At 39.8% G+C, this 13298-nt stretch overlaps 1 protein-coding gene across 1 annotated transcript; it reads right to left on the bottom strand.

Moving 5' to 3' along the window:
• Window positions 1-732: 732 nt before the first annotated feature.
• On the bottom strand, window positions 733-12348 carry gtpbp2b (GTP binding protein 2b). The gene is made up of 12 exons (XM_079889594.1): window positions 11963-12348; window positions 11235-11261; window positions 10947-11131; window positions 9977-10082; window positions 9241-9438; window positions 8924-9098; window positions 8552-8771; window positions 8171-8306; window positions 8030-8088; window positions 6073-6244; window positions 5820-5984; window positions 733-2597 (listed from the first exon to the last, which is right to left on the bottom strand). Exons 1-12 carry the CDS (start codon window positions 12137-12139, stop codon window positions 2409-2411), a joined length of 1809 nt encoding a protein of 602 aa, XP_079745720.1. The 5' UTR covers window positions 12140-12348; the 3' UTR covers window positions 733-2408.
• Window positions 12349-13298: the final 950 nt, after the last annotated feature.

Here is a 13298-nt window from a genome sequence, read left to right as displayed (position 1 = left end):
ATTCTGCTTAAGTATCATGAATGATGCCAAATATTCAATATTGTTGAATGAAATGAGCTTTTATACATTAGCGTTCACATTTTTAGTTAAGTAACTTTAAATGGTCACTCAAATCTATGATCAATACATTCAATGTTTTAATAATTGCACTGTATATCAAATAGGACTGCACAGGTGAACGAGACGCAAAACACAATCGTTATCTGGGTTCCTGTACATGCTCACGACGAATGCGATCACACAAATCTGCCTTAAGATTTCAGTCAACCCTCTACGCGGGGCCGTCCCAAGCATGGTCGCACCGGTTGCTCCGCCCTAAGGATGGCCCTGCCTATAAGCCATCTGAAATGACCTAAACCTCGCTTATATTTGCTTACAAACAACCGTGCAATATGCACAAATTTGTTTTTGGAGTCATATCAGTGAAGATAAATTAGGCACAATGTCATCAGGATTATAAAATCCCAGTCATGCCTCGCTGGTCTTACAACACCAGAGCTCCAAAAATTCCCTTTCAGTTAACTCTTCTGTCCTGAAGATGAGGGCGAAATCCCATCACACCAACAAACGCACTGAAAAGAAACTAAATTACGCGAACAACAACAAGGCTGTGGTCATTTATTCATGAAACGCAAACAAAATCGTTCATGAAACCATTTGTGAATTGTTTGTCAGTGCATTTTGTTTCGTTATCACATTAAGTTTGTTAGAACATATCAAATGGACTGTACTTTTGTCCGTTACAACCTTGTTTTCATTGCGACTACGGCAAGCGTCGCACTGTAAAATAAGGGCCACAATTCTTCCATTCAAGACAATTTTTGGGAATCATTACTAGATGCCTTCCTGACAAATCTTAGCCTCCGACAAAGTTCTGGCACATCATCACAACTGCTCCTACAAGCAGGAAACAGGACAACCAAACTCTACAGTCTGACAAGCAACAACCATAAAGGTCCATAAAAATCATACAGTGAGAGCTCAGATTAAACCCCAAAGTATACTTGGTTTTTACTTGGCTAATTACGCACGGATCAGTGGTGGTTTGGGCTGCAATATCATGGCATTCCCGATGGACGCGTGACAAAGACTACTGAACCCTTCTGGAGGACCATGTGCTCCTAATGATTCAAACATTGAACGTGTATCAGCATGATAATGCACCAATACACACAGCAAGACTTGATGAACATGAAAGTGAAGTTGAACTTCTCCAATGGCCTGTAGTCACCAGATCCAAATATGTTTGAGCCACTTTGGTGTATTTTGGAGGAGCAAGTCAGAAAACAGCAGCATCAGGTAGTGACCTGGACACTGTTCTGGAAAAGGAATGGATCAAAACCCCTCAGTCCACTGTGAAGGACTTGTATCTGTCATCCCTAAGACGAATTGATGCTGTATTTGCCGCAAAAGGAGGGCCAACACTATATCAATAAATGATTGTGGTCTAAAACCAGGTGTTTCAGTTTCATTGTCCAACTGTAACAACAAATCAATAGACACCTGTGCTGATGAGCACTTGTGTGAGGGGGTTAAGAGATACCTGACAAGCAACTCTTTTATTGGTCAAAACTTCTGAAGAGAAACAGCACACACACTGCCAGTGGGTTCACATCAAAACTGAAGTATACTTAGGGCTTAAGGCCTACACTAAGAGGGCTTTCGCACGTTTGCTGCGGTCCGAGCGCGAGTGTTCCCGATGCCTCCAGCAGCGTCGGTCTGGTTTCACACTCAACTTGATTCTATCGAACACTGGTGCATTTGCGTTCACCTTACATCATCACAAACGTGCACGGGTTCGGTACCCTGTTGCGGACCCAGGTTCGCACGACAGTTTTCACATTAGCAATTTTTCATGTGAACCGTGCACCGTTTCGAACTAAACTGCCAGTGTGAAAGCACCCTTAGAATCTTGCTTTTAGCCTTTCTGTGTAAATCTTTGCAAAAAGAAAAGAAGTATCCGAGGTATGTGCACCAGATTTACTGTCCATATTTAATGCAACTGAGGATCTGAAGAAGTGATACTAAAAAACTCATTTTCTACGATCTACTGCGATTGTTTTCTTATCTATAATGCAGTCTGCTCCAGAAATCTGCTCCAGATACCCAACTTAGCGACTGGAAATCCCACATGCTTTCCTCAAGGTCAGCCAGCTTTAAACTAAGATGTGAAACGCAAGTGTGCAAAAAATAGGGGAGGTTTCCAAGCACCATTACACCCAGCAGACATAAACCCTAATCGTTAAATCGCTGTACCACAACCCTCCAAATGTCACAGGAATGAAGAGCATTTACACACAGGCAAATCTGCTTGGAAATGAAAGATGTGTGATAAAACTAGGGGATGCAAACTCAAGGCAAGTACAGAAAGTGTCCTCTTTTGACGTATGGTCTCACTCCCGCCATGTCTAACTGTGGTTCTGGTTGCGGTTCTGATCAGGCACGTGGTTCTGGGTGGAGGGAAGGAGGTGCGTCACGTGTCCTATGCCTTTGGTCACCCCCTCTCTGAAGAGAAGCTTGGCTCCCACGCGCAAGTACTCGGGGTGCTTCAAGAATCTGAAACACACTACGGCTCTCTCGCCTGTCCGCAGCTCCTCCTAGAAGACAAACACACGTGTATATGTGACGATAAACAAACAGGGCAACAGTCTTCAGAACACTTAACCGATAGATTCAGCCGGTTGTGTGCGGTTATGTGCTATTATGTGCACTTTCACACTGTTGCTACAGATATTACTTTGTACACTCTTCATATCGCAGTCCTGCAAAGATGACAAAACATTTACTAGCAATTGCTGTCCTGCGGCAAAACATGAAGGCAGTTGCGTTTTAGACCAAACATATAATTGTGAGTGAGTTCGACATAGACGCATCAGTGAATGGTGAGATATTTTGCTAAATAAAATGATCCTGCCAGAAGAATAGCATGAGAACTTTATTATGTCTGTTTCATCTGTATCATCTTATAAGGTTTTACGCATGAGCAGTAAGGTGAATTTAGCATTTTCAGACTAGGGATGTCCCGATCCGATCCACGGCATCGGTATCGTGCCGATACTGGCCCAAAACGCTAGATCGGATATCGGAGGGGAGAAAAAAAATTATCCGATACCTATGATCCGATACCCATTAGCAGCTAGGGGTGGAACGGTACGTATTCGTACTGAACGTACGTTCGGTGCATGGATTTACACAGAGAATACACGGTATAAAAATAAATAAATCTCGCGTGCACATTAATTAATGTAATACGGAACTAACGTTACTGTTAGATACGCGCATATGCGGGTTCTTTAGTGACACCTAATCTGTAGCCCGCCTTAGCTCTGAACGCGCGTCTATATCGCTTCAAACGCTCACTTTATCATTATACGCGCGCGGCGCGTCCTATTCGCTTTGGACGCGCGAATGGATTCAAACTGTTCAAGCATCGAACTAGACGCGATAGACGCAAATTTGACGCTCTATTCGCGTTTGGTGTGGACGCAGCAAAATGAACAGGCTGCGATGTCAAGATTGCAATGCTGGTGTGTGTGTGTGTGTGTGTGTGTGTGTGTGTGTGTCAGAGAGAGAGAGGCACGGGCGCGATCGAACAGTGGAAACATAAAAACATACTCCGTCATTTTCATACAGGACATCATTAAAACTGCAAAAAGTGTTTAGCCTACTTATATTTGTGTAAAACACAACATTGTGCTTTTGTCAAACTGTCAACTCTTGTGAAACTGTAACTGTCACCCAACCAAAATCTCACACACACACACACACACACACACACGCTGTTTAAAAGCAAAAATGATCTCATCTTTTGGACATTCATCATTGCATTGGTTTTCATTTCTTGTCCTAAAACAGAGCACTAATCTGTTTATTTTTAAGTTACACATTCTACATTGAATAAAAAATAAAATCAAATGTGTTTTTAAAAGTAGTATTATTTTATACAGAAATAAATTATTTATAATTCAGATGAGAATAAAGGGTTAATTAAAGGTTAATTAAAATTTTAAGGAAACAAATATATTGATCTGAAATATAGCAAATTAATTTTAAATTCATTCAGGTTACCAAACATATCTCAAGGTCTTTTGAATAAAGGCTGGCAGTCTTTCATTATCAACTGTTGTTGTGGACTATATACTGGAGAAGTATTTGTTCTCCATTTGAGTGAGATGTTTTTATGTGGCTAATTGAGCAAAGTGCTTCCATTATATTTTATTATTATTAGTATTAGTTCAAGAATAAAATTAAAATATCGGATTGATATCGGTATCGGCAAATAGCCAAAGCTGCGGCATCGGTATCGGTATCGGAAGTGAAAAAGTGGTATCGGGACATCCCTATTTCAGACGTTTCAGTGTGAATGAGAAACTTTTGGAAAATGCTTAAAAAACGCTTGTATGGAAGGAGAGCATTTTGAAACGAAAACGCTGTTTTCAAATGTACGTGGATTAATGTAGACACAGCCTTTAACGCAGAAATGGGCAATGTTGGTCCTGGGGTGGCGATGTCTTGCAGAGTTTAGCTCCAACCCTAATCAAACACACCGGAACAAGCTAATTAATGTTTCAGGATTACTAAACCTGCAAGGTTTGCAAAAAAAAAAAAGCCTACTAATGCTGCGGCAGGGAAGGAGTCCAAAGGCAGCATTTTTTTTTTAATAGAGGCTTTACTACTCTGAATAAGCTGCTTTTGTGGGAAAACGGCTGATCAATTAATGAATCGACAGCCCATCAGCTAATCTTCAACATGTTTGTTCTTAAACATTTGTTTTGGATTGATCTATTTTTAGACTTTACACTGAAAAAAATGCTGTTTTATAAGAGAAGTCATTGACAATTGCGTGATAGGTATTCAGTTTACGGCACTTCTCATTCATTTCTATGATATATGCAAACTTGGAAGCTTGTTTCCGCCACAGACTAAAACATTTTAAAAGATAATTGCGACTTTTTAGTTTTTATCTCACAATTGCGAGTCAGAATTGTGAGATATAAACTCGCAATTGTGAGAAATAAACTCGCAATTCTGACTTAATTTCTCAGAATTGCATGATACAAGTCACAATTGTGTGTTATAAAGTCAGAATTGCATGATACAAGTCACAATTGTGTGTTATAAAGTCAGAATTGTGAGATAAAAACTCGCAATTGCGTGTTATAAAGTCAGAATTGTGAGATATAAACTCGCAATTGCGTGTTTTAGTCCAAATTGCGAGAAATAAACTTGCAATTTGAACTTTTTTCCTCAGAATTGCAAGTTTATATCTCACAAATATATCTCTTGCGTGCTTTATAACACACAATTGGGAGATATAAAGTCAGAATTGCATGATACAGTCTAAAATTGCGTGTTATAAAGTCAGAATTGCGAGATATAAACATGCAATTCTGAACTGCGAGTTTAAATCTCACAATTCTGACTTTATAACACACAATTGCGACTTTATATTACGCAATTCTGAGATAAAAAGTCAGAATTGTGAGATTAAGTTGCAATTACCTTTTTTATTTTCTATTCTGTGGCGGAAACAAGCTTCCATGGCAAACAGTGATTGACTGTCACACAACTCTCAACGAAAATCAATGACGTCAAGGCTGTAATGTGATTAGGCACACGTGATCCAAGTTAGCCATTACGCTCTCTCCTGGTAGAGCCAAGGACCCTCCAATCTCCCAATAATAAGACCATCTCTGGTAAGGCTACAGGCAGGTGAGTTTTTTTTTATCAGGGTTGGAGCTAAACTCTGTAGGACAGCGGCACTCCAGGACGGACGTTACCCATCCCTACTTTAATGTCAGGAAGCAAACAATCCACACCTTCCCAAGGAGGCACTCCACCGTGGCGGTCTGCCTCACGTTCCCCACATGCACCGTGACCTGGAAACCACGGCGGAAAGTCTTGGCATGGAACAGGAGGACAATGGCGGCCTCAAACTGCCAGCAAATTGTAGGGTTCATTTTAGGACTCACCATAACCATGCCCTGAAAACATAAACACTCTTTAAAAGAGATCATCATAGTGAAAGACATCATAAAGATATTACTATGTAACCTCTTTTTGACATCAGACCTTTCGTAGTAAAGAGCGATCAAAGTTCCCAAGCGCAAGCGTGGCGGCCTGTCCGGCTCTCAGCACACGGCAGCCGGAGCGATTCCTGTGAATACTGCACACCTTCAACCTCAGGAACCTCCCATCATCCGTGGGACCAACAACCAGTCGGTCTCCTTCACGACACACACCACTGCGTGTGAATGGAAAGTCAATTAGCTAGAAGAGGAAGTTTGTCGAGACATGTTGTATATTGATTGGCTTGAAAAAGCCTTGAAGTGTGAAGGTTATATAGGCCAGTGTTCTTCAACCCTGCTCTTGAAGGACCCCCAACACTGCACGTTTTCTTTGTCTCCCTAATCAAACACACCTAATTCAACTCATCAGCTCATTAACCCATGTGATAATGAGCTGATGAATTGAATCAGGTGTGTTTGATTAGGGAGACAAAGAAAACGTGCAGTGTTGGGGGTCCTTCAAGAGCAGGGTTGAAGAACACTGATATAGGCCTTAAGTTGCGGTCAAACTGGCTGTCATTTGGCAGATTTTTGCTAATTTGCATTTCAAAAGGAATCCATGCAATCTGAGATTCAACCGGTTCAAGTTGGTTACAATTTGCCGTGTCAACCAACAGAAAGCTGCTTGGTTTGAAAGTGAATTATCTGTGTTTAGCTGTGCTTCACACTTCGATACACTTCTGACAATAGACAATGGACCTTTTTTGCAGCAAAATTTTGCAAATGTGATCACACCATTATGGAGTTTAAATAATATAGGAAGAGATATTCAATGTTTACAGATTCTAGATTCAGTTTTAAGGCTCTGTTGCGGCTAGGGTGTTCTGGGAGGTTGCTAGAGTGTTGTTAAGCAGTTGAAAAGATGTTCAGGATGGTTGCTAAGGTGTTGCTAAGCAGTTGATGGAGTGTTCTGGGTGGTTGTGAGAAAGTTATAAGACTTGCTGGGGCGTTGCAAATGTTTTTTAGTGCTAGGGCAATGAAGTGTAGATGCAAAGAACATGCTACAATGGTAAAACATTGTTAGGCAGTAGAAAGTTGTTCTGAGTGGTTGCTAAGGGGTTGCTAAGCAGTTGTTAGAGGGTTCTGGGTAGTGCTTTGAGTGGTTGCTAAGCTGTTGCTGGGGCGTTGCAAATGTGTTTTGGTGCTAGGGCATTGAAATGTAGGTACAAAGCAGTTGCTACAATGCTAAAACATTGTTAGGCAGTAGATAAGTTGTTCTTAATGGCTGCTAGGGTGTTGCTAAGCAGTTGCGATGGTGTTTTGGGTCATTGTGAGAGAGTTATATGACAGTTGCAAGAGTGTTATGAGTGGTTGCGAATGTGATTAGAGTAATGTGTTCACAGATGTTGCTAGGGTGCTAGGGGATTACTATAGTGTTCAGAATGGTTGCTAGGTCATTAATATGTGGGTATTGCTACAATGCTAAAACATTGCTAGTTAGCAGATAACCTGTTCTTGGTGGTTCCAATGGTGTAGCCATGTGGTTGCTAGGGTTTAAGAAGTTGTTCAGAGTTGTTGCTAGAGCATTGTTAAGCAGTTACTAAGGTGTTCTGTGTGATTGTAAGACAGTAATAAGATGGTTGCAAGAGTGTTCTGGGTGGTTGCTAAGGTGTTGCTAAGGCTAAGCTGTTGCTAGCTAGGGCATTTCTAAAGTGTTATGAGTGATTGCAAAGACATTGATAAGTGGTTGCAAGTGTGTTCTGGGTGGTTGCATTGGTGTTGCTAAGGCATTGCTTGGGGTTGCAAAGGTGTTCTGAATGGTTGATATGTGGGTGCCAATTAAGCAGTTGCTACAATGCTAAAACATTGCTATATTGTACGTTGTTCTGAGTGGTAGCTAGGGTGTTAATATGTGGTTGCTAAGGTGTTGCTATGGTTTCATAAAGTGTTCTGAATGGTTGCTAGTGCATTGCTAGGTGGCTGTTACACAGTCAAGAGTGACACAACAGATGTGGACTGACCTGTACAGTGTTCCTCCAACCACTGTCCCTACGTCAGGAACACTGTAAATCTCATCCACCTGTAAGAACACATCAATTTGACATGAAAGTGACATCTAGAGTTCAGACAACATATGGGTGTTGGTTAGAGTGTGAGTGTACCTGGAACTCCGTGAGCTGCTGCATGAGCTCCTCTTGCTCTTTGCTGTTGCTCAGAGGAGGAAGAATGTTGAAAAAGACCTTCAAAAGGTCCAGATTCTCACCAGATACACTGGAGAGGGTGAAGATGGGCGTCACACTGTGGGGAGAGAGATACGTCATTGCACACACACACACACACAAACTAGTGTTGAACAACTGTGGTAGGGTAGATTGTAAGGTACTCATTTTTACATATTTAAATCTTAAAGGTACAGTACTGAAAACAGCCTGTACAATAGTAAGGCTCAGAGAGAAGGTGGAAAGTGGTCAGGAATATGTTTATAAGTGGACTTCAGCAATAAACGTGTATAATAACCTCTCTCTTCTCACACACACATGTACCTGGAGGATTGTGCGAACTGCTGTGCCGCAGTGACGGCATCATCAGGGTTGGCCACCACCATGGGGACCTTGTTGCAGCCGGGCTGTTTGAGCACTCGCTCCAGCTGACGGACCGTTTTCTCCACTGTGCTTTTCCCACAGAGGTCCACTTTACTCACCACAATGAATATGGGCACCTTCAGCGCCATCGCCAAACCCAGGTGCTCCCTAGTTGTGCCAGCTGAGAGAATTTTACAGCATGAGAATAATAAACAACTGTGTTTATTGAATTTATTGTAAATATTTCATAATTTTGGTTCCACATATTATGGCTTATTCATTAAACATGTTCTCAAACACATCTTCTAAATCAATATATGCATAAATACTAACCAATGCCAGTATTGGCTCCCACCACCAGCATGGCAAAATCTGGACAGTAGCTTGTCAAGCCAAATATGGTGGTCTTCAAGTACTTATAATGACCAGCCAGATCAATAAACGTGATCATCTTAGAGGAACTCTCACAGATCTCTTCCGCTGTACGGGAGTCACTGTAATTTACAACCTAAAACGATGAAAATTATTTCTCAAAACAACATGCGTATATGCTGGCAAGAAGGAGGTAGTTGATTTAAATCCCATTTAATGCTCTACTGGAAAAAGAAACGCACCAGAAATGAAAGTGTAGTTTTAAATATTTGTCTCACCTCTCCTTTGCTGTTGAAGCCAAGGATCTCAAAACTGATGCTGGACGTGCGTCCGGTCTGGATCTCGTGCAAGTGTCTAAAGAGGTTGAGTCTCGCCCTGCCACGTCCATTATCCAGCTCGCCTTGAGTCAACACTCCCAGCAGAGTAGACTTCCCTGAGTCCACGTTACCCAGAACCGCCACACGAAGATCCAGGAACTACACACACCAGTTTATTAATGCATAGTACATTAGGGACCGTTTACACAACACCAATTTCCACTAAAAACTGAAAAATGTTTATGTGTTTTGGCCGTTCATTTGCACGACAATGGAGTTTTGGGGGCCTGAAAACGAAAACTTTTGAAAACGGGTTTCAAAGTCAACAATACCATTATCGAATTTGTGAAAACGGTGACGTCATGCATATGCGTAGTACGTGTTCAGTCTATAGGTGCGTAGTGTTTCTTTACAAAGTGACATCGCCATCTACTGGCCTGGCATGAATACAGCAGCATTTTAGTCGTTTTCACGTATCCGTGTGAACGGGGTAGTTTGACAATGCTGTCTCGTATACGTGAAAAACACAAAAGAAAAACTTTTCTGTTTTTAGTAAATGACAAAAAAAATATTTATGATTTTTTTTTTTTATTATTATAAAACAGGTGTATTTTGTACATGTATGACTAAAATTACAACAACCACAATTCACAAAGAAAATGAAATGGAAACTAATTGAGGAGCATCACAAGCTAACCTGCTGGTCATCTGGAACTTTCCTTACGAGAACTTCTGCGATTTTCCGTCGAGCTCTGTCGCAGTCCACCTCCCTCTCTCTCAGAAGTGTGATATCAGCTCCAACCCTGCACAGAGTCACAGTCTTACCAAGACATCACAACACACTTGTAAGCCCACTTTCTAGCACGTTAACATTAAAGAATTAAAGAGGCCATATTATGCCCTTTTTTAAAGTCTTGATTTTGTTTTTGGGCTCTACTAGAATGACTCAATGTTAAAAAACACATTTTTCACATATTTGACATTGTTGCAGCACCTCTTTTCCCAGTCTGTCAGTAACGCTCTGTTTAGTTCCTGTCTTTATGAAGCCCCTCCTTCAGAAAGTGCAGTGTGCTCTGATTGGTCGGCTGGCCCAGTGTGTTGTGATTGGTCAAGTGCTTCAAGCGTGTTTGGGAAATGTCACTCGCCTTACCATAACTACAAGTTTCAACAAACTACTTACAAACTCAACCAGGCAACCCTTTTATTTTCCGTATGACTTGGGCGGGAATTATTTAAATGAAGAATATTGTGACATGTTTGCAAGTGCTGGGTAGATTACTTACAAATTGTAGTCGGTTACTAACTCCAAATTACATGACAGAAATTGTAGTTAGTAATGTAATCCATTACATTACACATTTAAGGTAATATAATCTGACTACTTTTGGATTACTTTTAGATTACTTTTGACCTAACTCATTTACCACATTGATTTGAATAGGATAATATCGTACCATATTGATATAAAAATTCAAAGAGTAAGAAATTATATTACATTCTTTGTTATCAACAACATAAATATTACATTACGACAGGGTTTCCCAGACTGGAGTTTGTGATTAAATAACAGGGGGTTCGTGAGTTTAATGAAACTAGTAATTAAATCATAAAATATTTCAAATGAAAATAAATATTCTTAAAATAAAACCAATCAAAATAAAACATACTTTTCGGCCATTCTGCGAAGAGTCTTAAGTGATGCTTTCATATCTTCTTCTGTAAGTCCAACCAGCAGACCATTATCCTCCACCCCAATCTGATACACCGCCTCCCCCCGGCCCTCCTGCAGACGCCATTTCAACTGCGTGGCCAAGTGCTCAAAGCGATACTGCGTGGGGTTTACCAGCTTCAACTGGGTGAAAAAAAGACAGGATTGGATGAACTGGGATGATAAAAATCAGAATGAACTTTAATTTCACTGAATCAGATTGTAATTGATTGTAGGGTTTGCATACCTTATATTCAATGTTCCCCTCTTCAGCCTAAAAACATGAAGATATTTTGGGGGGAAAACAATTAATTAAATAAAAATATAAATAAATTCCTGCAAAAATCAGTTCTTGCACATTTTTTTTTTTTTTTTTTTACTGGCTAAAAAAATAATACCACAAAATAAATAATAACCGCATCATTTATTTATTTGAAACTGCAGTAACATTAAAAAAAGTGTTTTATTATTTACAAACTATTAATAGTTTGGTCAAATAGATTTGATCTGTTCTTGCTTAAAAAGTGTACAATTTGGCCTGTTAATTCTGTCAGATGTCTTGGCCTTCTCTAACCAACTAAAATCATACAATAATAGTATTATTTACTGTGGTAAACTAGTATTCATTAGCCAACCTGTCATCAAAAAGCAAACAAAATGTAACAAAACAAAAAACACAGAGAAAACTTCTTACACTTTAAAAATTGCTCTAATATTAATTTATGGTGATTTTACAGTAGCATCAATAACTGCACGATATTTTGGCGAGTGTTACCAATTTTGTGCATTTAAAATATCAGTACTTCGCCAGCATCTTAGCACATTTGCAGTTATAAATATCCTGATTCCCTATAATGTAGAACAGGCCTATGTTATATCAGATTCTGTCTGATATTGTGTTTATTGATACACGTACAGTAGGAATCATCTCCGCTGGCTAATGTTAGCATGATCCGTCATCTAACGTTCCTTTACCTCCGGTGGGAGAAACGGCGGAGGCTCGTTGGCCTTCTTGCCCCTCCGTCTCTTCCCTCTTCTGCCTCTTCTCGTCCGGGATTTCTTCTTTGGTGCGTTTTCTAGCCCGCATTCAGCCGCACTCTGCGGTTTCGCTGCAGACTTGACGCCGCAGTGGTTTGCAACCTGCACATCCATAGCTCGCTCGCATATAAGGGAGATTTAAAAAGCTACGTTGTTAAACTAAAAATTTAAATATATATGTATTTTTTAAAAATGCACTTCTCTGCTATAAACAGAGGCAATGCTTTTCCGTTCATTGAAGTTATTTAGTATTGCACTGAGATACGCGGTGTGGGAGCCATGAGCGCAGCGACATCCTCCTCAGTCGAAGCCCCGCCTCCAACACTCGTCAAACATTCGTCATCCAACCTGTCAAGCACAACTTTTGTTGGCCATAATTTAAGATAGAAGATTAATAACTGTTTTGGATTCTGTAATTAATGAATCACAATCTGGGTTCATGAAAAATCGGCATATAACAGATCATTTAAAATTAGTTTTGGATGTTCTGGACTGATCAGGATTGATTAGCGATAATAAGTCAAGTCAAGTCAACTTTATTTATATAGCGCTTTTCACAATACAGATTGTATCAAAGCAGCTTCACAGTATTAAATAAAATAGTACATCAGTGTTTGTTTCTAGTGTAAAACGTCCACGTTTGGTAATGCTGATCAATAGTATTGTTGATTGATTAATTAAATTAAGTATCCCCAACTGAGCAAGCCAAAGGCAACAGTGGCAAGGAACCGAAAAACTCCATCAGGTGACCTGATGGAGAAAAAAAAAAACCTTGGGAGAACCCAGGCTCAGTCAGGGGCCAGTTCTCCTCTGGCGTTTATGAACTAGAGACCGGATTTAACTGTAAGATTAAAAATATTATATGAATGCCTGGCTGAAGAGATGCGTCTTTAATTTAGTTTTAATAGGTTTATTCTTAGTAGGTTATAATAGGTTTATTCTTAGATTTTATAAAGCATTCGACTCGGTAGAGCATCAGTTCATTTTCGACACGCTTAAGATATTTGATTTGGTAAAAAAATAAATAAAACCCTCTATAAAAATGGTTACTGTTCTACACTGTGAAAAATGATTTTCCTGATTTGTTATCACAACTTTTAATCTTTTGTCAAATCAACTTAAATAATTAATGTTTCAGATAACATACTATTTTGAGTTTCTATTTATTAAACCAATCTCTTTGTTGTATTAACTCATTTTTTATTTTATTTCAATGAACTCAAAATTTTAAGGCAACCAGGTAACTTACTTTTTTTTTAAGTTAAACCAACAA

Source organism: Squalius cephalus (assembly GCF_949319135.1).
Source record: "Squalius cephalus genome assembly, chromosome: 13".
Lineage (NCBI taxonomy): Eukaryota > Metazoa > Chordata > Actinopteri > Cypriniformes > Leuciscidae > Squalius > Squalius cephalus.
The sequence above is the reverse complement of the archived record's forward strand: the minus strand, read 5'-3'. Positions and strand labels throughout refer to the sequence as shown.